Source organism: Cervus canadensis, chromosome 14 (assembly GCF_019320065.1).
Source record: "Cervus canadensis isolate Bull #8, Minnesota chromosome 14, ASM1932006v1, whole genome shotgun sequence".
NCBI classification, from domain to species: Eukaryota; Metazoa; Chordata; class Mammalia; order Artiodactyla; family Cervidae; genus Cervus; species Cervus canadensis.
The window spans coordinates 13312174-13338431 of record NC_057399.1 but is presented as its reverse complement, the minus strand read 5'-3'; the positions used below and the strand labels follow the sequence as shown (position 1 = coordinate 13338431).

At 49.2% G+C, this 26258-nt stretch overlaps 2 protein-coding genes and 1 pseudogene across 2 annotated transcripts; 1 reads left to right on the top strand and 2 right to left on the bottom strand.

Annotated features, from left to right (window-relative positions):
• Nucleotides 1-6142: 6142 nt before the first annotated feature.
• Nucleotides 6143-7119, bottom strand: LOC122453294 (annotated as a pseudogene).
• A 4587-nt stretch (nt 7120-11706) lies between these two features.
• On the top strand, nt 11707-12402 carry LOC122453300 (succinate dehydrogenase [ubiquinone] cytochrome b small subunit, mitochondrial-like). Its single transcript, XM_043487287.1, has one exon. The coding sequence runs from the start codon at nt 11724-11726 to the stop codon at nt 12201-12203; it is 480 nt and encodes a 159-aa protein (XP_043343222.1). The 5' UTR covers nt 11707-11723; the 3' UTR covers nt 12204-12402.
• A 7492-nt stretch (nt 12403-19894) lies between these two features.
• On the bottom strand, nt 19895-20872 carry LOC122452791 (olfactory receptor 2S2-like). Its single transcript, XM_043486421.1, has one exon. It carries the CDS (start codon nt 20867-20869, stop codon nt 19895-19897), a length of 975 nt encoding a protein of 324 aa, XP_043342356.1. The 5' UTR covers nt 20870-20872.
• Nucleotides 20873-26258: the final 5386 nt, after the last annotated feature.

Below are 26258 nucleotides of genomic sequence, written 5' to 3'. Positions count from 1 at the left end.
AGGTTTGAAAATAAAAAAAGATTTTACAGTGGAGCAAAAAAAGATGAGCACAGTTTTCCTACAGTAACACACAAACTCATGATTTTAGTGTCTTACCAGGACAGAGGTTTAGCTCTCACCCTTCATATGCATGGCAGGTTTTCATGGGCTCTGTTCCAGGTTGTCACCCTCAGAGATGCTGGCTCCACCCTCTGGGGCATCGCCAGTTCTCACAGCTGGGGAAGAACACAGCAGAACACCTCACACCAGCAGGTCACTGCACCAACCCAGAAGCGAGAGGCGTCCCCTCTGTCCACAGCCCACTGCCCTGTGTAATCCTACCACACACCCAGAGGCAGACCAGACGCACTGCAGGGCGGTGGGTACGATGGAGTTTGCACTAGACTCAGGACACGACTCTCGCATCTGTCTGCCAGGTCTCACGCTCCATCATAGCCTGGATAATCAGGTTTACAGAGTGATAGGAGCCTGCGTGTCTCTGAGAATCACTAATTCTCTCCCCAGTGTTACTCCTCCTGAGAGGCAGGGTGATGCGATGGAAGGGCTCCCGACCTGGGAATGAGGATCCAGGTTTGATTCTTGCTCTTGTTCCCTTTCTCCTGAATGACCTTGGTTGAGTTTCTCCTTGTGTGAAATGGAGCCATTCATTATGTGATCTCTGGTACTCTGGACCATCTCCAAAACATTCCCTCATCTTTCTAGGAACTTTGGACCCAGGTAAATATCGGGTCAGTTTCATTGGTTGGTAAATCTAGTTTGAACAATTTAATACTCATTTTAAGCTTCAGAAATGATTTTAAAGGAAGGTAAGGGGCACAAGAAGAAGCAGCTCCTGTTATGATGTCCCAGAAGTGCCCGCATCTGCGTTCCCCCATCACTTCTCCTCACTGTGATGGCAGAGCCGGTGAGGGTGGGCTTTGGAGTCAGACCACCAAGCCCAGGTCTGAGACCTGCCACTTGCTAACGGCTTTCTCAGCCTCAGCCTCCTTACCTGTAGAAATGAGTAGCATTTCCTCATGGGATGATTTTAAGGATCCAGTGAGAGGTCTTAGCACAGAGCTTGGCAGGGGGTGAATATTCAGTAAGTGGTAACCGATATTATTAATATCATTATGTTCCCTTCTCCAAGCAGATACTCTGGTTTCTGTATGTTTAAAAAAGATTTCATGAGACGAGTCAACATTGCAGATGATTCTCCTTGCCTCCTACCTACCTGTTGGCCCAGTGACCTGGGTGTCAGCAGGTGACTGAGCAGATGACAGGTGTGGTGACCCAAGGCTGGGGAGAGCAGAGTGAGGAGTGCTGAGTGCATTCCCAGCAGAGACGCTGTGCTGGGGTGGGCCAGGATCGAGGCCCCGAGCCCCCGAGGCCCAGCCTCCTGGTCCCCTGCCATGGAGACATTTCTCCTGTCCCTGCCCTCAGGGACCTTGCAATCCCTGCCCAATTTAAAGTTCAGACTCTGCAAAGACACAAGTTTGCAGACTTGGCATGATGGGTCTTCAGAGAGCCTAGGTTTCCTGTGCTGCCCCAGGAGGGCCCGGCTGGGTGAGGTGGGCACAGGAGAGACCCTGGACAGGAATCTGAAGACCGGGTCTCCCTGCAGCCCTGCCCCTTGGACCTGAGGCTCAGGGGCTGTGACTCCTGTGTCCTTCAGGTGGGCGTCCTGGGCTATGGAATGGGGTGTCTCCTCACACGAGTGCTGTGGGAACCTGCACTCATGAAAGGTTGTTGTTACAGTTTATTTGTAAGTTGTGTCCGACTCTTAAGGGACCCATGGACTGTAGCCCACTAGGTAAATCCGTCCATGGGATTTCCTACACAGAAATACTGGACTGAGTTGCCATTCCCTTCTCAGGGGCCCTCCCGACCCAGGGATGGAATCTGTGTCTCCTGCATTGGCAGGCGGGTTCTGTACCACTGAGCCAGCAGCGAAGGTTAAGGAAAGGGATTGCTGTCAGGGTGAGGCCTGGACCCTTGTGGCGGCGTGAAGTCGGGGTTTATGGTCGTGTGAGTGTCTGCAGGTCCCTTTCTGTTTGCCGTCCCGTGCCATTCTCTCTCCTTCACAAGAAACAAGGGACTAAGGATCAGCCTCAAATAACACCGCAGCCGTTGCAGATTCTCCCAGTAGACTATGATTTGTCTCTTGGAACATTTTCTCAGGAGCACAGGTCAGAATCAAATATTGGAGGATTGTCAGCACTCATTCTCCAGGTGCTCAGGACTGGGGCCGTCTTGCCACCCTGTGGATGCCCCAAACAGGCTCCTCACCAGCGCTCCCACCTCCTCCAACCTGCTTGTCTCATCTTGCCCATCTCTCAGAGCATCTCTCAGGGTGGTGCAATATCTACCCAAAGAACCCAGAAGTTCAATCGCAAACCACAGTCTCCTCCTTCCTATGCCATCTCTGCCATCAGCCCAATGTCCCCAGGAGCTCTCAGCTCCACCCTCTCTGCCTGACCGCCCATCTGGGTCAGGCTCCATCAGGGCAGCCTCACTTCTTGCCCTCGGGCAGGGGCCCTTCTCCTGTAAGCTCTATCTGGAACCACGTGATCTTCCATTTCTCAAAAATAATAGTACTGTTAAGTTCAAAGTCATGTTCATTTTAGAAGTATTGAACAATGTTGGAAAGAATAATTAAGAAAACAGTATTTATCTATATTCCCATCTCCCAGAGGAAATAATAGTTAGCTAACATGTTGCCTGATTTTTCTAGCATTTTCTATATATATACTTATTCATATATCCTAAGAAAAATACCTTTAAACTTAGGATTATACTGAGTACAAGTTACATGTACTACTTTTTTCTATTAATTACAGTGGGAGCATTTCAAATTATCAAATATTTGAAAATATTTCAAAAAGTAAGATTTCTAATGGCTGTGTCACAGTCTATCATTGTCTCCACCAAGACTTATTTAAACATTCTGCTATGGTTGCCCTTTAAGAATTACCAATTTTTGTTACCACAGATAACTCTGTGTGTAACATCCATATATACACTTTACATACATCTTTGCACCTCTAGTAATTTTTTCAAAGTAATTCCTAGAAGTAAAGGTGTCGTTTCTAATCTCTTGATTCATGCCCATAATCTAAATAGCTGGGATTCAGGACCCAGTTAGCTGAGCACGGAAGGCCCTGAAGAGGGAGACAGAGCTGAGACAGACCCTGCTCGGGAAGGAGGGGTCAGAAGGGGCTTTCTGGAAGGGGGCTGGGTGGAGGCATTGAGAGAGGGTTGAATGAGTTATCACAGCGCTAAGATGCTGAGGGACTGGTGTCTATGGTCCCCAGTGTCCATATTGCATTTCTCACCTGTGATTTGCATCACCCCATCTGATTCCCAGCCGGGAAAGCTCTCAAAACTCTAGTATAGTGCGTGGTCTGGTGTGTGATAAGTGTCGAATATATGTTAGCTGAAGGTCCAGAGGTGTTTGGACTTGAGAGGCAAGAACAAGGGGGAGACAGAGGGGTGGGAAAGACTGATATTCACGGGGAGCTGTGTCTGGAAGGTGTCTGTGGGTGGAATGGGGTGGAGATAAGGAGCCAGTGGTGAGGTTGGGCAGGTAGATGGGATCTGGCTTTTATCCTAGGAGAGACAAGCAATGGTGACCTTTAGGGATTTAAGCAGATGAGTAGTAATATTGGATTGGTGTGGTTTTTTGTTTTCTCTTTTAAGACAGGTGTTTTTTTTTTCTTTTCTTTTAGTTTTGCAGAGGATGGATTTTAGAGTCTGGCGTAGCTGTCTGAGAGAGAGAGAAGGTTGTAGCGGCATCACAGGAAGGAGACGACTGACCAGGAGCTGCTTCAGGTGGATGCTGTGGGCCCTGGTGAGCGATTGGCTGTGTGGGGCGGTGAGGGTGAGAGGACGCCTGTGATGACTGCCCAGTTTCTGGCTGGGGACTTAGGGAGTGTGGGTGCTGTTCCCTGAGAGGGTGACAGAACTTTGGGGGCAGAGGGGTGAGTTCAGCTGTGGGCAGTTTAAGTGTGAGGTGCCTTTGAGGAGCGGAAGGGCCAGCAGGACGACCTCGCCGGGCAGAGCAGCTGAACCAGGTCTGGAACCCTGGTCTCCTGGCTGCACACATGGGGGTCCTTTGTGTCTCCTCACTTGTTTTGGTGACGTCCTGGAAGGCAGGGCCGTGGCCACAAGATCCTCCTGCACCCACTCGTGTCTGTCCACACGTTCAGACTAAGCCCCTGACTGCCTGGAGCAGCAGAGGATCCAGTCCCCAGGTGTGACAGGGGACGGCTCCTGAGTGACAGTCAGTTCAGTAACCGTCCATGAGGAAAGCTCTGTGTGAGCTGAGGAGACAGGCCCCCACAGAGTCCTGCCCTCGAAGTGCCCACATTGTTGTGAAATATCATGGATGCAAAGGAGACAGGGATAGATACCGAGGGAAAGGTTCCAAAAAAGTGCAGTGGGACGCAAAGGAGAGAACCGCTTTAAAGGGCCAGGAAAGGCTGTGTGGGAGAGACGGGGTCTAAGCTGCCTTGAAAACAAAGTCCCAGGTCTCACCAGAGAACAGCATGAGCAACCAACCAAGATGCGACACAGTCAGACACGAGTGAGGGGTCGACTGCGTGCAGAGGTGAGAGGGATGTCAGGCTGAGAAAGCGGAGAGCCCGGTTTTTGAGTTCTGAGGACTCAGCTGAAGAATTTGGGCTTTCTGCTCTGATAATGGGGAGCAAACCTAGGTTCTGGAGTGGTGAATTGGCCAGGGTCTGGCCAAAGGAGCAGGCCCAGCGAGAGTGACGTAAGGCTTCACTGTGGAGAGCAGGGCTGCCGCCCGTGGAGCTGCAGGAGAAGCCTGAGCCAGGCTCGGCCTCTGCACCTGGGGTCGGGGCTGAAGCTGCTCGCGGTGGCGTGAAGGGGGAGGTGAGGACAGGCCAGCACCAGGGGACACACGGAACCCGTGCCTGGCCTCACCGCCGTGGACTCACTGACACTGGTGACGTGCGGGAGGAGCTGGCACTCGCTGCGTTGGAGGGCCCCTCGCTCGGGGCTCGGAGCAGCTGCAGGCGGCCTGGCAGGAGCCCGGGGGCTGCAGTGACAATGGGGGAGGCTCCGCCGCCTCAGCGCTGCCTGGCCTCGGCCTTCCCGTCTCCTCCAGACTCTCTCGTGCTCAACCCGAGCCAGAACCTGAGAGCAAGTAAGCTCTCGGAGGTCCGGCTCTAATCTAGCTGGATACTCCAGTCCAGAGACTCACAAGCCAGCTAATCAGTGCTCCCCGGGGTGATTAACCTGGACGCAGCCAGTGAGGGACAGCTGGTCAGAAAATGGAAGCTCAAGAAATCTCTAGTAGCTCCTGGGTTGACTGTAGGGTAGTGGCATTGTCACCAGGCTCTTCAGGAATTCCTCAGTCCTCCCCCTCCTTCCAGATGTGGGGTTGGTGGGCATGCCCAACCCTTGCTGTCAGCTCCAGCCTTTACCTCATATTGGACAATGAAGTGGAAGTGGTAGTAAGAGGTCATTTCTGAGTGGCAGCTGCAAGAATCCACACTGGCTTTGTGATCTTCTCTTCTTCTTTTGCCATTTGACCAGCAGTGTGCCATATGGTAGATGCTTTCTCATCTTGATGCCCACAGGATGAAAAAGATGAAGTAGATTCCCCATGCAGTCTCCGATAGACCTGGAGAGTGAGCAAGAAAAAGAACGTCTGTGTTTGTAGTGAAAGTGAAGTCGCTCAGTTGTGTCTGACTATTTGCAACCCCATGGACTATAGGCTACCAGGCTTCTCTGTCCAAGGAATTTTCCAGGCAAGAATACTGGAGTGGGTTCCCATCTTCTTCGCCAGGGGATCTTCCCAACCCAGGGATCAAACAGAGGTCTCCTGCATTGTGGGCAGAAGCTTTTACCATCTGAGCCACCAGGGAAGTCAAATTTCAAGTCACGCCACAGTATAGCTTGCTCCCCAGGCTGCGCTAGTGGCAAAGAATCCCCCTGCCAATACAGGAGACAAAAGAAGTCCTGGTTCGATACCTGGGTCAGGAAGATCCCCTGGAAGAGGACATGGAAACCTACTTGAGTATTCTTGCCTGAAGAATACCATGGACAAAGAAGCCTGGAGGGCTAGAGTCCACAGATTCCCAAAGACTTGGACAGGACTAAAGCGATCCAGCACCCACACACCTGCCTGACAGACTTAGAGACCCAAAGGAAAGCGGGACATCTTCCTGGAGAGGAGGTCTCCCCTCAGCAGAGCTATGGTGGCAGCTTTCACCTCTGCGTTCCTCAGGCTGTAGATGATGGGGTTCAGCGAGGGGGTCACGACCCCATAGAACAATGCAAGAAGCTTATCCAGGTTGAGGTACTTGCCTTTGGGCTTGAAGTACATGAAGGAGACAGTCCCATAGAAAATCACCACCACTGTGAGGTGGGCAGAGCAGGTAGAGAAGGCTTTGTGCTGGCCGGCAGCACCCTTAGGATGGCAGTGAGGATGAACACGTAGGACAGGAAGATGAGCAGCAGAGGGGGCAGCGTCACGACAGCGGAAGCCACCATTAATAGCAGTGCATTGAGAGCGATGTCCCCACAGGCTAGTTTCAGCACCGCCAAGATCTCACAGAAGAAGTGGTTGATGATATTGTGGCCACAGAAGGGGAGGCTCCAGGTGAGAATGGATTGGAGAAGGGAGTTGGCAAAGGCTGTCCCCCAGCTCAGCACTGCCATCCACATGCAGGTTTGCCGGTTAATGAGCTCTGAGTAGCGAAGCGGCTGGCAGATGGCCACGTACCGGTCACACGCCATCATGGCCAGGAGCATGCACTCCGTGGAGCCCAGGGCCAGGGTCAGGTACATCTGCAGGGCACAACCAGGGAAGGAGATGGTGCTCTGGGTTTCCAGGAAGTGGACCAGCATGAGAGGCACGAAGGAGGATGTGCCACAGATGTCCATGAGGGCGAGGTTGCTGAGGAAGAAGTACATGGGGGTGTGCAGGCGGGGGTCCAGCATGTTCAGCCCAATGAGGAGGGCATTCCCCAGCACGTTCATGAAGTAGATGCCCAGGCAAGGCACAAACAGGACCTTCTCTAGGTTGTGGTGGTCATGGAGCCCCAGCAGGAGAAACTCCGTCATGACCGTCTGGTTTGTGCCATTCATCTCAGTCTGCATCCATCTCATTCTCCCTCCCTTCCCATCTGTACCATGAACGTGTTGGGTAAAGCACCAGTGGGCCTGGGAGCCAAGCAGCGTGGATTGTGACCTGGGGTGGGTCCACCCTGTGTCTGGAGCTCCGTTTCACCGTGGGTACAAAGAGAGAGGGGACTTCGGCTCTGCAAGCCAGTCCCCTCAGTTCTGTAGTTCTGGTGTAATTTACAGGAAATGTGGCCCATTCTAATCTCCTAAGCTCTTCTCTCTTGTCCCCAAGCTGACCTAGGGGAGACAAGAGAAACAATTCATGTATGTTGAGCTCTTTTTGAACCTGCAGTTTTCTTGGCTGTTAAGAGGAAGCACGTTTCCTAGGTTATGACTCCTCGTGGCTAATGACACCAATATGATTTCAGATGCATCACTCACTGAGGATTTGTTGAGTGCCTTCCCTGTGCAGGGTGTTTAGGTCCTTGGTGATAGCAGAAAGAAAACTACGTGGACAAAAAGATGCCACATTTGTAACAAAGGTTGCTCCTCTTTCTCAAATTAAGTGGGATGAGCTTGGGAGGGCAGGTGGCTGATGAGTGATGGTCACCTCATTCCTTTGGGCATAAAGGTTGAACATTTCTACTGCATAAGACGTACAAGCCTTATTCAGGTGTCTCTCCTTAAGATCAGAGACTATGCATTGATTTTTACAAGAGTATATACGAATATATGTACCCCAGTAGATCCATTGGTCACAACATTTAACCCTGGTCCTAAAGGCCAAGTGAGTCTCCTCTTGGGATCCGTTTTTAGGATAAATGATATTGACAATAATATTTCACAGGAGGGAAAGGCAGGTTCTAAACTGGCAGAGGTGTCCTGGGTCACTGACCAGTTCTATAAATGGATGATGGGAAACGGCCACAGTCTTTGCCCAGGATCCTCCATGTCTCTTCTGAGCTGGTCTCAGTGCCTTGGGAAATGCCAATGTCAGGAGGGAGACAAGTATCAAGTGTTAGATGGAAAGCTGTCTTGTAGCCCATGTGATCCCTGTTCTAAGGGAGGAATGGGAACTGATGGTGAATTTTAACCTATCACAAGATGTATTTATACTTCCCTCCATCCCCTCACACCTAGATGACTTGAGGCCAGTATCCTGTGAAAACATCAGAGCCTGGTCTGTCCCTCAGGGCTGGATATATCCCTGAATTCTCCTGCTAATTGTATTTATCATTCCTATAGGCCCGTGGGCCCAGCCTTTTCTGAATAAACCATGCCCTTTCCTAGAGCTACATCTTTGCCCAAGAAGTTCCCTTTTGAAGGCATGTCCTTCCTTGCTTCCTTCTCTTCAGAACCCAGTTCATCTCTCTTCCTCTCCCACCTGCTCCCCTCTCCTCCCACAGCCCTTGGCCATCCCCCCTGTCCCTGGGCTGCACACCCATCTCCTCACCACAGCGCAGAGCAGACCCTCTCTGTCTGCCTCCCTCCTGGCGTTTCATATAGCACGTGCTGCCAATGGCCGTCCCACCACAGAGAGTCAACACGCGATTCAAAAACCCATTGTTGACATAGAAAACCCTAAAGGTAGTATCAGAAAATTACTAGAGCCTACCAGCTCTAGTAATTTAGAATTTAGCAATGTTTCAGGATATAAAATCATTAACAGAAATCACTTGCATTTCTATATACTAACAACTAAAAAATCAGAAAGGGAAATTGAGGAATCAATCCCATTCACCATTGTAATAAAAAGAATTAAATATTTAGGAATAAACTTACCTAAGGAGAGAAAAGAACCATACACAGAAAATGATAAGGCACTGATGAAAGAACTCAAAGATGACACAAGCAGATGGAGAGATATTCCATGTTCCTGGATAGGAAGAATCAATATTGTGAAAAGGACAATACTACCAAATGCAATCTACATATTCAGTGCGATCCCTATCAAATTACCAATGACATTTTTCATAGAACTAGAACAAAAATTTCAGAATTCATATGAAACACAAAAGACCCCAGAGAAGCAAAGCAGTCTTGAGAAAGAAAATGGAGCTGGAGGAATCAACCTTCCTGACTGCAGATGATACTGCAAAGCTACAGTCATCAAGACAGTATACTACTGGCACAAAAACAGAAATATAGACCAATGGAACAAGATAGAAAGCCCAGAAATAAACCCATGCACCTATGGGTTCCTTATTTTTGACACAGGAGGCAAAAATATACAATGGAGCAAAGACAGCCTCTTCAAAAAATGGTGCTGGGAAAACTGGATAGCTACATGTAAAAGAATGAAATTAGAACACTTCCTAACACCATACACAAAGATTAACTCAAAATGGATTAAAGATCTAAATAGAAGACCAGAAACTATAAAACTCTTAGAGGAAAACATAGGCAGAAGAATCGATGACATAAATCAAAGCAGGATCCTCTATGACCCACATCCTAGAGTAACAGAAATAAGAACAAAAGTAAGCAAGTAGACCTGATGAGACTTAAAAGCTTTTGCACAGCAAAGGAAACTATAAGCAAGGTGAAAAGACAACCCTCAGAATGGGAGAAAAGAATAGCAAATGAAACAACAAAGGATTAATTTCCTAAATATACAAGCCACTCATACAACTCAATACCAGAAAAACAAACAACCCAATCAAAAGTGGGAAAAACGCTAAACAGACATTTCTCCAAAGAAGACATACAGATGGCTAACAAACACATGAAAAGATGCTCAACATTGCTCATTATTAGAGAAATGCAAATCAAAACTACAATGAGGTATCACCCCATACCAGTCAGCATGGCCATCATCAAAAAGTCTACAAACAATAAATCTGGAGAGGGTGTGGAGAAAACGGAACACTCTTGCACTGTTGGTGGGAATGTAAATGGATACAGCCACTATGGAGGATGGTAAGAAGATTCCTTTAAAAACTAGGGATAATATCACCAAATGACCCAGCAATCCCACTCCTAGACATAAGCCCTGAGGAAATCAAAATTGAAAAAGAGACATGTATACCATTGATCATTGCAGCACTATTTACATTAGCTAGAACATGGAAGCAAACTAGATGTCCATTAATAGATGAATGGGTAAAGAAGTTGTGGTACATATACACAAAGGAATATTCAGTTCAGTTTAGTTCAGTTGCTCAGTCATGTCCGACTCTTTGCAACCCCAAGAACTGCAGCACGTCAGGCCTTCCTGTCCATCACCAACTCCTGGAGTTTTATCCAAACTCATGTACATTGAGTCGATGATGTGATCCAACCATCTCATCCTCTGTCGTCCCCTTCTCCTCCTGCCTTCCATCTTTCCCAGTGTCAGGGTCTTTTCAAATGAGTCAGCTGTTTGCATCAGGTGGCCAAAGTACTGGAGTTTCAGCTTCAACATCAGTCCTTCCAGTGAACATATTACTCAGCCATAAAAAGGAATGCATTTGAGTCAGTCCTAATGAGGTGGGTGAACCTTGAACCTATTATACAGAGTGAAGTAAGTCAGAAAGAAAAAGATAAATATTGTATTCCAACACATATATACAGAATCTAGAAAAATGGTACTGAAGAATTTATTTCCAGGTCAGCAATGGAGAAACAGACATAGAGAACAGACTTATGGACATGGGGAGAGGGGAGGAGAGGGTGAGATGGATGGAAGGAGTAACATGGAAACTTACATTACAATATGTGAAATAGATGGCCAAGAAGAATTCACTCTATGGCTCAGGAAACTCAAACAGGAGCTCTGTATCAACCTAGAGGGGTGGGATGGGGAGGGAGATGGGAGGGAGGTTCAAAACGGAGGAGATATATCTATACCTATGGCTGATTCATGTTGAGGATTGACAGAAAACAACAAAATTCTGTAAGGCGATTATCCTTCAATAAAAAAAAATAATTTAAAAAAATCATAGCACAGTAGCTTCATCACCAGCCTAACTGTGTGATGTTGACCAAGTCACTAGGCCTTTGAGACTCAATTTCCTTCTGGAAAAAGGGGAATCTGTGTAGTGCAGATCAGACTCACAGAGTAAAAGGCTGCTGATCCGTCCAGCAGCAAGGCTCCAGATCAGAGACTGCACCTTCAGCTATCAACACCTGATGAACCTGTGCTCCCTGCCCCCCGGACAAGAGCTCCAGCATCTGCCATGACCCTCTCTCTCCCCAGAGGCATGCTGATTTTCTCGCCTGCAGCCTAAATCAGGATGATTGTTAAGGGAGTTTGTGAAACACACAGGGGTAGTTTTTTAATCTGGGTTAATCAGTGACCATAAATCTTACCCATGTAAACATTAAAGGCAGGAATTCTCTTGCCAAAGTTTGGCAAAAAAGGTGAAGAATTGCCTGAGTATGATGGCTCATTCATCCACACATCCAGCAAATTATTGTTGAGCACCTCCTATGTGCTAGGTGCTGGGAACACAGCCGAGGCAAATAGGGCCTTCTGCCCTTGCAAGGTTTATAGTCTTCCCCTTGTCCCTTGGTGACCTTGGTCCTATCCCTTCCTCTCTGCGGGCTTTATAAACCTCTAGAATCTCCTTGAGTCTAGGATGTAAAGACAAAATAAACCTGAGGTCTCGGAAGCAGAGGTTAATAGGGAGCCTAGGGTTGCTGGTTGACCTTGAACCTTCAGGAGCGACATGGCGACTCTCTGGAGGCTGAGTGTCCTTTGCGGCTCCAGAGAAGGGCGAGCTCTATTCCCCCGAACCCCAGTGGGTGGACCAGCTCCTGTCTCAACATTTCTCCAGGACCGACCTGCCCAAGGATGGTGTGGAACACAGCATATTCACCTGTCTGCCAGCCACCATGCTGGTTCCATGGCTGCATCTCTCCACTGGACTGGTGAGAGGGTTGTCAGTGTTTTGCTCCTGGGCCTACTTCCAGCTGCTTATTTGAATCCTTGTTCTGTGATGGACTACTCTCTGGCTGCAACCCTCACTCTTCACAGTCCCTGGGGCACTGGACAACTTGTTACTGACCATGTTCACGGGGATGCAGTGCAGAAGGCTGCCAAGACAGCCCTATTGGTGCTCTCGGCTTTCACCTTTGCTGGACTCTGTTATGTAAACTGTCATGACGTGGGCATCTGCAAAGTTGTGGCTATGCTGTGGAAACTCTGACCTTTTAGACTTAGTACCTTGAGAATTGATTGTACACCTCCTTGCCTCTGATCACACCTCCTTGCCATTTCAACTCACAATAAGAAGGAAAAACATTGGTGAGACAAACCTCTTCTCGTAATCACCTGATTGTTTTTAGCATTTAATCGTTGAACAAAGATTGAGGGAAGTTGGATCTTAAGAAATTATAAGACTGAATTCTGTATTCTGGGGAGCTAATGGAGTGTCTCAGCTTTTCACAAGTCTCAGTATAACTGAACATTATATATGAGCTTTTTGCCTTTTAATTTATCAAACTCTTAAAGGGAATTCAGCTTTCTCAATATCTGATCAAACATCTATATTTGTCCTAGGATGATGGAGAAAGGGAAAGACTTAATTCGTAAGTAAAGACTGCAGAAAATTAGGCAGTGTTTAGTTTTTGTAAACCTTCCCCTCTGTTCATCTGATACCAGTTACTGAGGGTTACATGTCTTGGGGAAATTTGAAAATTAGAAATGCTGATATTTCACATTACTGATTTCTAAATCCTAGGAAGAAGAGCCTGGAGAGTTTCTGAATGTAGAGAAGTTCCATTTAGGGAAGAGGTCCCTTCATAGATGTTTCAAATTGTTACAGATTCTAAACCAAGACTTAATCCTCAAATATGTTTATTTTACTTCTCCGAAAATAATCTGTCCACAAATATAAAATTATAAGTGATAAATTGTTGATTTCTTACTGGGAATTTTGATGTTAAAATGCATTCCATGAAGGTAATTAAAAAAAATAAAATAAAATGCTGCATAATAAAACAAAACAAAACAAAAAAACCCGAGTCTAGGTCATGACTTCATGTGGCTAGATCAATCCTGCCGCTTGAAATGGCAGCCCACTCCAGTACTCTTGCCTGGAAAGTCCCATGGATTCAGACGCCTGGTAGGCCTCTGTCCATGGAGTCACAAAGAGTCGGACCGGACTGAGCGACTTCATGTTTCATGTTTCAACTTAAGATTCAATTCTCAGAACTTGGTCTTTCTTGGTGTGTTGCTACATAAAGAACTGTCAGCCTCCAGTAGTGACCCCGGATACAGGTGTGGGGGGAGTTTTCAGGCAGGTAAAAGACGGGATACCGCCTGACTCTGCCTTTCTCTTCCCCACCCTTGTCTCCATCAGAGAGACCAGGTGGGAACGGCATGGACATGGGAGGGCTTTGTCATCAGCCTCTGGCCTGTGCCTGCCCTCACTTCCTGCACATCCCTTTGTGCGGGCCTGCTCCAGCCTCAGGAGACCAGTCCCCGCTGGTGGACAAACCCCACAGCTCCTGTTCCCTCCCTCTTCTCCTGCTTTCCTCAGGCCGGAGCCCCTTTGTCTCCCACACATCTTCCAAGGCTCTGCTCACACCCACCTCCGTTGCGGGGTCACCTTCTCAGACGCCCCCACAGCACTGACCGTCCTGACACACGATGCTCACAGCTGTGAGCTCGATCAATCTGCTGTGTTTGTGAGACATCTCACTGTGAGCTGCAGAAATCACAGGCTGTGTGCGATTTACCCCCAGCCCCTCCAGCACCCCACACAGGAGCTGCCATTTGAGATCCAGTGCTTTCCTTCTGCTAAAATCCTCATCCCAGATTTCCTACCTTGAAATCACCCTCCTTCCCCTTTCCCCCGTGTGCACACACAGGATGAGATACAGGGACGAGAGATTTGGGGGTTCCATTTTCTCCATGCAAGAACAACTGCTCTCTCTCAAGAGCTGAATGAGGAGACAGGTGGGTTTCCTTGCAATTGAAGCAAATCTGATCAGAACATTTTCATGGAAATCAGGAATAGCCCATGATGCTGTAGGCTTGTGACCTCAGAGAAATAAGGCTGTGTCTACAAAATACAATGATGCCAGGTTACTAACAGCTTGGACTGCAACATGGCCTCAGGCTGGCCCCACAGACAGCAGCTGTGGTTCTCTTGGTCCATCGATTAAGATGAGCTGAGTTTTGTCTATTTTCAAAATGGATAACCAGCAAGACATATTGCAGAACACATGGAGCTCTATCCACTGTTATGTGCCAGCCTGGATAGTGGCGAGGGGTAGGAGGAGAACGGGCCCATGCATCTGTATGACGGAGTCCCTTCCCTGATCACCTGAAAGTACCTCAATATTAATGATTAACCTCAATGTTAATCAGCTATACCCCAAGACAAAATCAAAAGCTTAAAGTTTGAAAATAAGAAAGATCTTACAGTGAAAAAAAAAGAGATGAGCAGACTCTTGCTGCAGTAACACACAGCCTCATCATTTTAGCGGCTTGCCAGGACAGAGGTTTAGTTCTCACCCTTTGTGTAGATTGCAGGGGGCTCTGTTCCAGGTTGTCATCCTCAGAGACCCTGGCTCCACCCTCTGGGACATCACCAGTTCTTACAGCTGGGAAGAACCCAGCAGAACTTCTTACACTGACAGGTCACTGTACTGACCCAGAAGTGAGATGTGTCCCATCTGTCCACAGCCTGCTGCCCTGTGTAATCCTCCCGTTTGCCCAGAGGAGGAGGACCAGACATGCTGAGGAGCATTTTGGTACAATGGTGTCTTGCAGTAGACTCAGGAAATCACTCTAGCATCTGTCTGACAGGTCTCATATTCCGTCATGTCCTGGAAAGTCAGGTTTACAGAGTGATAGAAGATTGTGTGTCTCTGAGAAACACTGTCTAATATTCTCCCCAGTTTTACTCCTCCTGAGAGGAAGGGTGATGCCATGGAGGAGCCCTGGGCTGAGAGTGAGGATCCAGGTTTGAATCTTGCCCTTGTTCCCTTTCTCCTGAATGACCTTGGTTGAGTTTCTCCTTGTATGAAATGGAGCCATTCAATGTGTAATCTCTGGTACTCTGGACTATGTCCAAAACATTCCGTTATCTTTCTAGCAACTTCCGGCCCAGGTAAATATCCTGTCAGTTTCATTGGCTGGTAAATTTAGTTTGAACAATTTAATATTCATTTTAAGTTTCAGAAATGATTTTAAAGGAAGGTGAGGGGCACAAGAAGAAGCAGCTCCGGTTACGATGTCCCAGAAGTGCCCGCATCTGCATTCCCCCATCACTCCTCCTCACTGTGATGGCAGAGCCAGCGAGGGTGGGCTTTGGAGTCAGACCACCAAGCCCAGGTCTGAGACCTGCCACTTGCTCATGGCTTTCTCAGCCTCAGCCTCCTTACCTGTAGAGATAAGAGTAGCATTTCCTTATGGGATGATTTTGAGGATCCAGTGAAAGGTCCTAGCACAGAGCTTGGCACAGGGTGAGTATTCAGTAAGTGGCAACCGATATTATTAATATCATTATGTTCCCTTCTCCAAGCAGATTTTCTGGTTTCTGTATGTTTAAAAAAGATTTCATGAGACGAGTCAACATGCCAGATGGATTCTCCTTGCCTCCTACCTGTTGGCCCAGTGACCTGGGTGTCAGCAGGTGGCTGAGCAGATGACAGGTGTGGTGACCCAAGGCTGGGGAGAGCAGAGTGAGGAGTGCTGAGTGCATTCCCAGCAGAGACGCTGTGCTGGTGAGGGCCAGGATCGAGGCCCCGAGGCCCTGAGGCCCAGCCTCCTGGTCCCCTGCCACGGAGACATCTCTCCTGCTCCCTGCCTTCAGGGACCTCGCAGTCCCTGTCCAATTTAAGGTTCAGACTCTGCAATGACACAAGTCTGTAGTCGTGGCACCATGGGGCTTCAGAGACCCCCGGTTCCCTGTGCTGCCCCAGGAGGGCCCGGCTGGGTGAGGTGGGCACAGGAGAGACACCGGACAGGAATCTGAAGACCAGGTCTCCCTGCGGCCCTGCCCCCTGGACCTGAGGCTCGAGGGTTGTGACTCCGTGGCCTCGGCCTGGGTGTCCTGGGTGTCTCCTGGCAAGAGAGCTGTGGGGACCTGCCCTCATGAACGGTTAAGGAAAGTGAATCGCTGTAGAGGGTGACGCACTGGACAATTGCTGGGGAGGCGAAGTCAGGGATGAGGGGGTGGGTGAGTTTCTGCAGGTCCCCTGGCCTTTCTCCCTTCCCCTGCCGTTCTCTCTCCTTCACATGAAACAATGACACCTTGACCCAGCCCAGGGCTTAAAGAGCAGCCTTACGTAACACTGTAGCAACTGTGAACTCCCCATTTGCTGTGATTTCTCTCTTGGAACGTTTTTTTTTGTCAAAACACAGGTCCAGAGAAATATTGGCATGTGTCACTGCTCATTTTCCATCTGCTCAGGACCGGGCCCGTGTGGCACCCCATGGATGCCCACCAACATCCAGACAAGCTCCTTGACAGCACTCCCACACCCCCAGCCTCCTTCTCGGATCTTCCCAGTCTCTCAGGGTGTCTCTCAGGGTAGGGCGCTGTTCACCCAACTCAGCCAGAAGCCTGTCAGGGCCCCTCAGTCCCCGCCTCCCTCAGCCACCTCTGCCATCAGGTGACTGTCCCCAAGATTCTCAGCTCCACCCTCTCTGCCTGACCGCCCACCCGGGTCCCGCCCCATCCACGATTCCTCACTTCCTGCCCTTGGGCGGGGGCCCTTCTCCTCTTTCCTCTATCTAAAGCCACATGATCTTCCATTTCTCAAAAATAGTATTTTTAAAATTTCAAATCCATGTTCATCTTAGAAGTATTGACCATTATTGGAAAGAATAATCAAGAAAACAGTATTTATCAGTAATCCCATCTCCCAGAGGAATCAATTGTTAGCTAATATTTTTTATAGTTTTCCACAATTCTCTATATACACACTTATTCATATAACCATAAGAAAAATACTTTAAAAACTAGGATTATACTGAATACAAACTTATTTGTTCTGCCTTTTCCTATTAATTACAATGTGAGCATTTCAAATCATCAAATATTCTTCAAAAGATAAGATATCTAATGGCTGTGTCAGAATCTGTCATTGGGCTCCACCAGGATTTATTTAAACATTCTGCTATGGTTGCACTTGAAGAGTCTTGCAATTTTTTTTTTACCACAAATAACTCTTGGATAAATACCCATATATAAACCTTTGCACCTCTGGTAATTTTCTCAGAGTAATTCCTAGAAGTATAGGGTTGGGTCAGAAGGTTTGATGTTTTTAAATCCCTTGATTCATACCCATAGCTTAGAGAGCTGGGATTCAGGACACAGTCAGCCCAGCACAGAAGGCCCTGAAGAGGGAGACAGAGCTGAGACAGACCCCGCCCAGGAAGGGGGATCAGAAGGGGCTTTCTGGAAGGGGGATGTGGGCACTGAGTGAGGACTGAGTGAATTTCCATAATGCCATGATGCTGGGGAGGTGGTCTCTCTGGTCCCTGGTGTCCATATTGCATTCCTCACCTGAGATTGGCATCATCCTGTCTGGTTCCCAGCCAGGAAAGCCCTGAGAAGACCAGCATAGTGCCTAGCATGGTGTGTGGTAAGTGACCAGTATATGTTAGCCAAAGGGCCAGAGGTGTTTGGACATGAGAGTCAACAGCAAGGGGGAGACAGAGGGGCAGGAAGGGGCATGATATTCATGGGGAAACTGGGATGAGTTCAGAGAGTCTGGAATGTGTGTGTGAGTGGAGTGCGGTGGAGATAAGCAGCCAGTGATGAGGTTGGGCAGGTGGATGGGATCTGGCTTTTATCCTAGGAGAGATGAGCAATGGTGACCTTGAGGGATTTAAGCAGGTGAGTAGTATGAGCGGATTCCTGTGGTTTTTCTTTTGTTTTTTTCAGACAGGTTTTGTTGTGTTTTGTTTTTTTAGTTAGTGCAAGGTTAGATTTTAGAGTCTGGCAGAGCTGTTGCACTATCTGAGAGAGAGAGGAGGTGATGGCGGCATCAGAGGAAGGAGACGACTGACCAGGAGCTGCTGTGAGGTGCACGCCCTGGGCTGTGGTGAGCGATTGGCTGTGTGGGGCAGTGAGGGTGAGAGGACGCCCCTGATGACTGCCCGGTTTCTGGCTGGGGACTTAGGGAGAGTGTGCGCTGTTCCCTGAGAGGGTGACAGACCTTTGGGGGCAGAGGGGTGAGTTCAGCTGTGGGCAGTTTAAGTGTGAGGTGCCTTTGGGATTCCTGGAGGGGAATGGCCAGCAGGAAGACCTCGCCGGGCAGAGCAGCTGAACCAGGTCGGGAACCCTGGTCTCCTGGCTCCACATATGGTGGTCCTTTGTGTCTCCTGAGTTGTTTCAGTGACTTCTTAGAAGGCAGTGTTGTGGCCATGAGATCCTGCTGCACCCACTCGTGTCTGTCCACACGTTCAGACTAAGCCCCTGACTGCCTGGAGCAGCACAGGATCCAGTCCCCAGGTGTGACAGCTGATGGCTTCTGAGTGACAGTTCAGTTCAGTTCAGTTCAGTCGCTCAGTCGTGTCCAACTCTTTGTGACCCCATGGACTGCAGCAAGCCAGGCTTCCCTGTCCATCACCAATTCCCAGAGCTTACTCAAACTCATGTCCATTGAGTTGGTGATGCCATCCAACCATCTCATCCTCTGTCTTCCCCTTCTCCTCCTGCCTTCAACCTTTCCCAGCATCAATGTCTTTTCCAATGAATCAGTTCTTCACATCAGGTGGCCAAAATATTGGAGCTTCAGCTTCAGCATCAGTTTTTCCAATGAATATTCAGGATTGATTTCCTTTAGGATTGACTGGTTTGATCTCCTTGCTGTCCAAGGGACTCTCAAGAGTCTTCTCCAACACCACAGTTCAAAAGCATCAATTCTTTGGTGCTCAGCTTTCTTTATGGTACAACTCACACATCCATACATGATCACTGGAAAAAACAAAACTTTGACTGGACAGACCTTTGTTGGCAAAGTAATGTGTCTGCTTTTTAATATGTTGTCTAGGTTTGTCATAGCTTCTCTCCCAAGTAGACAAGCATCTTTGAATTTCATGGCTGTGGTCACCATGTACAGTGATTTTTGGAGCCCAAGAAAATAGAGTCTGTCACTGTTTCCATTGTTTCCTCATCGGGTTGCTATCAAGTGATCGGACTGGATGCCATGATCTTTCTTTCTTGAATGCTGACATCTAAAGCAGCATTTTGAGTCTCCTCTTTCACCTTCATCAAGAGGCTCTTTATTTCCTCCTCACTGTCTGCCCATAGGGTGGTGTCATCTGCATATGTGAGTGGCAGTTCAATAACCATCTGCTGGGAAAGCTCTGTGGAGCTCCAGAAACAAGCCCCTAAAGAGTCCTGCCCTCGAGGCACCCACAGTGTAGTGAAATATTGTGGACACAAACAGAAGGGCTTCCATTCAGTTCAGTCACTCAGTCATGTCCGGCTCTTTGTGACCCCATGGACTGCAGCATGCCAGGCTCCTCTGTCCAAGCAATTTTCCAGGCAAGAATAAGGGAGTGGGTTGCCATTTCCTTCTCCAGGGGATCTGCCCAACTCAGGGATCGAACCCAGGTCTCCTGCATTGTAGGAAGGCGCTTTTACCATCCGAGCCACCAGGGAAGTCATTTTGGAAGTCACACCACTGGATAACTGGTTGCCCAGGTGGCACTAGTGGTAAAGAGCCCCCCTGACAATATAGGAGACATAAGAAGTCCTGGTTCGATACCTAGGTTAGGATGATCCCATGGAAGAAGACATGGAAAGACACTTGAGTATTCTTGCCTTCAGAATGCCATGGACAAAGAAGCCTGGAGGGCTAGAGTCCATAGATTCCCAAAGACTTGGACAGGACTAAAGCTACTCAGCACACACGCACCTGCCTGATGGACTTAGGGAACAACAGGAAAGCGGGACATCTTCCTGGAGAGGAGATCTCCCCTCAGCAGAGCTATGGTGGCAGCTTTCACCTCTGCGTTCCTCAGGCTGTAGATGATGGGGTTCAGCGAGGGGGTCACGATCCCATAGAACAATGCAATAAGCTTATCCAGGTTGAGGTCCTTGGCTTTGGGCTTGAAGTACATGAAGGAGACAGTCCCATAGAAAATCACCACCACTGTGAGGTGGGCAGAGCAGGTAGAGAAGGCTTTGTGCCGGCCGGCAGCAGAGGGCACCCTCAGGATGGCAGTGAGGATAAACACGTAGGACAGGAAGATGAGCAGCAGCGGGGACAGCATCAGGACAGTTGAAGCCGCCATTAATAGCAGCGCATTGAGAGAGACGTCCCCACAGGCTAGTTTCAGCACTGCCAAGATCTCACAGAAGAAGTGGTTGATGACATTGTGGCCACAGAAGGGGAGGCTCCAAGTGAGACTGGAATGGAGAAGGGAGTTGGCAAAGCCTGCCCCCCAGCTCAGCGCCGCCATCCACAAGCTCGTGTGCCGGCTCATGAGCTCCGAGTAGCGAAGCGGCTGGCAGATGGCCACGTACCGGTCACACGCCATCATGGCCAGGAGCACACACTCTGTGGAGCCCAGCGCCAGGGTCAGGTACATCTGCAGGGCACAACCAGGGAAGGAGATGGTGCTCTGGGTTTCCAGGAAGTGGACCAGCATGAGAGGCACGATGGAGGACGTGGCAGAGATGTCTATGAGGGCGAGGTTGCTGAGGAAGAAGTACATGGGGGTGTGCAGGCGGGGGTCCAGCATGTTCAGCCCAATGAGGAGGGTGTTCCCCAGCACGTTCATGGAGTAGATGCCCAGGCAGAGCACAAACAGGACCATCTCTAGGTCGTGGTGGTCGTGGAGCCCCAGCAGGACAAACTCCGTCATGACCGTCTGGTTTGCCCCATTCATCTCAGTCTGCATCCATCTCACTCTCCCTCTTTTCCCATCTGCACCATGAAGGTGTCAGAGAAAGCACCAGTGCTCCTGGGAGCCAAGGAGCGTGGATGTGTGACCTGGGGAGGGTCAGCCCTGCGTCTGGAGCTCAGTTTCACCATGGGTACAATGAGAGAGGGGACTTCAGGTCTGCAAGCCAGCCCCCTCAGTTCTGTCGTTCTGGTGCAATTTACAGGAGATGGGGTCCATTCTATCCGCCTAGGCCCTTCTCTCTTCTCCCCCGGCTGGCCTATGGGAGACAAGAGAATAAATTCATGTTTCTCGAGCTCCTTTTCAATCTACAGTGTTCTTGGCTATTAAGAGGAAGCACATTTTCTAGATTATGACTTCATGTGGCTGAATGATGCCCATAGGACTTCAGATTCATTCACTTACTGAGGATTTGTTGAGTTCCTACCCTGTGTAGGGTGTTTAGCTGCTGAGCTATAGCAGAAAGAAAACTACGTGGACAAAAAGATGCCACACTTGTAACCAGTGCTATTCCTCTTTTTCTAATTAAGTGGTTGAGCTTGGGAAGGCAGGTGTGTGATGTGATGGTCACCTCATTCCTTTGGGCATAAAGGTTGAACATTTCTTCTGCATAAGCTGCACAAGCCTTATTCCGGTGTCTCTACTTAAGAGCAGAGACCATGCGTTGCTTTTGAAAAGAATATACAAGAACATACTTATCCCAATGGAGCCACTGCTCACAACATTTAACTCTGGTCATAAAAGCCAATTGAGTCTCCTCTTGGCCTCCATAGAGCTTTTTAGGATAAATGATGTTGCCAATGATATTACACAGGAGGGAAAGGCAGGTTCTAATCTGGCAGAGGTGTCCTGGGTCACTGACCCCCTCTATCAAGAGAGGGTGGGAAGCAGCCACAGTCTTTGCCCAGGAGTCTCCATGTCTCTTCTGAGCTGGCCTCAGCCCCTTGGGAAATGCCAGTGTCTGGAGGGAGACAAGGGTCAAGTGTTAGATGGAAAGCTGTCTTGTGGCCCAAGCGACCCCCTGCTCTTAGGGATAAATAGGAGCTGACAATGAAATTTAACTTGTCAGAAAATCAAATTACCCCTCCCTCCATCTGTTCACACCTAGACTGACATGGAGCCAATGTCCTATGACAACACTAGAGTCCTCTCTCTCCTTCAGCAATGGTTCCCTCCCTCTCATTCTTCCTGTAGATTTGCATCTATCATTCATATCAACTGGTGAGCTTACTCTTCCTGAATAAACCATTACTTTCCCCAGAGTTATAACTTTGCCCAAGAAGTTCCCTTCTGAAGGCTTGTCCTCCCTCTTCCCCAGTAGGGGGAAGTCCCCTTGTCCTCTCCCTCTTCTCCTCTGCAGAGCCCAGCTCATCTGTCCTCCTCGCCCACCTGCCCCCTGCGCAGTGACCTGCTCCCTACTTCCTCCCGCAGCCCTTGGCCATCCTTCCTCTTCTTGTGCCGCACGCCTGTCTCCTCTGTTACACCTGAGAGCAACCTGTCTACTTCCTCCAGGCCCCTCATCCTGCGAATGCTTCCAAGGCCAGTCAGTCAACAGACAGTCAATTCAAAACCCAGCTCTGCAGAACAGCTTCATAACTAAGTGGAGCTGTGCAATATTGACCAAGTCTCTTGGCCTGTGAGACTCAATTTCCTTTTGAAACATGGGGATTCTCTGTAGTCCAGATGAGACTCACATAAAAAAGTACCAGTAAATGACCTAGCGGCAGGGCTTCAGGTCAGAGACTGTAACTTCAACCACGGCACCTGCTGGATCCGTCTCCCCTCCTCCCAGCCAGGACCTCCGGCGTCTGTCAGGACTCCCTGTCTCCCCAGAGCCTGTGCTGGTTTTCCTCCTCCAGCCTAAATCAGGGTGATATTGTTAAGGAAGTTTCTGGATCATAGCGGGTGGGTGATTAATCTGGGTCCGTCATTGACCGTAAATGTTACCCACGTAAACACTTTAAGGTAGGGATTCTCTTGCTGAAGTTTGGCAAAAAGGTAAATAACTGCCTGAGTGTCATGGCTTATTAATTCACACAGCCAGGATATTATTACTGAGCACCTACTATGTACTGATGCTGGCAACACAGCAGAGGCTCATGTGCCTTCTTCCCTCGCGGTGTTTATAGTCATCCCCTTGTTTCTTGGTGACCTTGGCCTATTCCGTCCTCTCACTCGGCTTTAAAAACATCTAGATTCTCTTTGAATCTGGAATGTAAAGACAGAGGAATACTTGAGGTCTGGAAAGCAGAAGTTGAAAGGGCAGTTCTCTCCTAGGTTATGACTTCATGTGGCTGGATTAAGTCCACAGCTTCTTTCCAGATTCAAGTATAAGGCCTTTGTCTATGTCCAGCAGTCCTGATAACCTCCAATTCTGGCACTGGACACAGGAGTGGGAGTGTTTTCAGGCAAGTAAAAGGTAGGAAACCACCTCACTCTGCATTTCTGTCCTCACCCTTGTCTCCATCAGAGAGACCAGGTGGGAATGGCATGGACATCGGAGGGCTCTGTCATCTGCCTCCCTCCAGCCCCGTCTCACCTTCTGTACTTTCGGGCATGCCTCCCTGCCTCAGCAGACTACTCCCCGCTGGTGGACAAACCCCACAGCTCCTGTCCCCTCCCTCTTCTTCTGCTCTCCTCAGGCTGGAGCCCCTTTCTCTCTGTACTCATCCTCCCAGGCTCCGCTCACACCCCGCTCCTCCCTGGGGCTGCCTTCTGAGACGTCTCCACAGCACTGACATTCTGACACTGTGGCGCTCACACAGTCGTTAGCATGCTTTGTTGTGTGTTCGTTCCCTCTCACCCAGGAGACTGTGAGCTACGGAAATCACAGGGCTGAGTCCAGTTTACCCCCAGCCTCTCCAGCGCCCAACCCAGGAGCTGCTGTTTAAGATCCAGCGCTTTCCTTCTGCTAAAGTCCTGATCCCAGATGTCTGACCTTGAGATCACCCTCCTTCTTCCCCCATGTGCACACACTGGATGTGATTACAAGGACCACAGCTCTGGGGTGCCCTCTCCTCCATGCAGGGACAACTGCTCTCTCTGAAGAGCTAAATGAGGAGACAGGGGGGTTTCCTTGCAATTTAAGAGTCAGATCAGAACACATTCATGGGAATCAGGAATAGCCCATGAAGCTGTAGGCTTGTGACCCCAAAGAAATAAGCCCCTCTCTAGAAAACACCACGTTGCCAGGTTACTGACAGCTTGCACTGCAACATGGGCTCAGGCTGGCCCCACAGACAGCAGCTGTAGTTCTCTTGGTCCACCAAGACGGGCTGAGTTTTGGCTACACTCAAAATGGATAACCACCAAGGACATATCACACAACACATGGAGCTCTACCCTATGTTATGTGCCAGCCTGGATGGTGGGGAGGGGCAGGGGGAGAATGGATCCTTGTATCTGAATGACGGAGTCCCTACCCTGCTCACCTGAAACTACCTCAATATTGTTCATCAGCGATACCCCAAGACAAAATAAAAAGCTTAAAGTTTCAAATGAAAAAGATCTTACAGTGGAAAAAGAAAGATGAGCACAGCTTTTCTGCCATAACAAACAGCCTCATGATGTTAGTGACTTACCAGGACAGAGGTTTAGTTCTCACCCTTCATATCCATGGCAGGTTTTCAGGGGGCTCTGTTCCAGGATGTCATCCTTAGAGACCCTGGCTCCACCATCTGGGACGTCACCAGTTCTCACAGCTGGCGAAGAACCCAGCAGAGCATCTCACACCAGCAGGTCACTGCTCCGACTCAGAAGTGAGATGTGTGCCATCTGTCCACAGCCCGCTGCCCTGTGTCATCCTACAAATGCCCAGAGGAGGAGGACCAGACATGCTGCGGAGCATTTTGCTGCAATGGTGTTTTGCAGTAGACTCAGGAAAACACCCCAACATCTGTCTGACAGGTCTTTCATTCCATCATGTCCTCGAAAGTCAGGTTTACAGAGAATCACTGTCTAATTCTCTCCCCACTTTTAAGTGTGGGGGAGTGCCTCTCCCTCCTGAGAGGCAAGGTGATGCCCTGGAAGGAGCCCTAGACTGGGAGTGAGGGGTCCAGATTTGATTCTTGCCCTTGTTCCCATTCTGCTCCACGACCTTCGTTGAGTTTCTCCTTGTGTGAAATGGAATTATTCAATATGTGATTTCTTATACTCTGTCCCATGCCTGAAATATTCCCTCATCTTTCTAGCAACTTCCAACCCAGGTTCATATCATATCAGTTTCTTTGGCTGGTAAATCTAGTTTGAACCATTTCATTCTTATTTTAAGCTTCAGACATGATTTTAAAAGGAAGCTGAGGAGCAGAAGAAGTTCCTCTTAGAATGACCCAGAAGTTCCTGCATCTGGATTCCTGCATCAGTCCACACCGTGACGGCAGAGCTGGTGAGGGTGGGCTTTGGAGTCAGACCGCCAAGCCCAGGTCTGAGACCTGCCACTTGCTGAAGGCTTTGTCAGTCTCAGCCTCCTTACCTGTAGGGATAAGAATAATATTTCCTTGTGGGGCAATTTTGAGGATTCAGTGAAAGGTCTTAGCACTGAGGTTTGCACAGAGTAAGTATTCAGTAAGTGGTAGTGGATATTATAGTATCACTTTGTTCCTTTCTCCAAGCAGGTATTCTGGTTTCTGTATGATTAAAAAGATTTCAGGAGACGAGTCAACACGCCAGATGGATTCTCCTTGCCTCCTACCTGTTGGTCCAGTGACCTGGGTGTCAGCAGGTGGCTGAGCAGATGACAGGTGTGGTGACCCAAGGCTGGGGAGAGCAGAGTGAGGCAGTGCTGAGTGCATTCCCAGCAGACACGCTGTGCTGGGGTGGGCCAGGATCGAGGCCCTGAGCCTCCGAGGCCCAGCCTCCTGGTCCCGTGCCACGGAGACATCTCTCCTGCTCCCTGCCCTCAGGGACCTCACAGTCTCTGTCCAATTTAAAGTTCAGACTCTGCAAGGACACAAGTTTGCAGACTTGGCACGATGCGGCTTCAGAGACCCCAGGCTCCCTGTGCTGCCCCAGGAGGGCCTGGCTGGGTAAGGTTGGCACAGGAGAGACACCGGACAGGAATCTGAAGACTGGGACTCCCTGCAGCCCTGCCCCTTGGACCTGAGTCTTGGGGGCTATGAAATGGGGTGTCTCCTGCCAGGAGTGCTGTGGGAACCTGTCCTCATGAAAGGTTGTTGTTATAGTTTAGTCGCTAAATTCTATTGACTCTTTTTGTGTCTTTTGTGACCCTGTGGACTGAACCCACCAGGCTACTCTGTCCATGGGTTTTCCTACCAAGAAATACTGGAGTTGCCATTCCATTCTGCAGGGGATCTTCCCAACCCAAGGATTGAATTCGCGTCTCCTGCATTGGCATTCGGGTTCTTTACCACCGAGCCAGCAGGGGAGG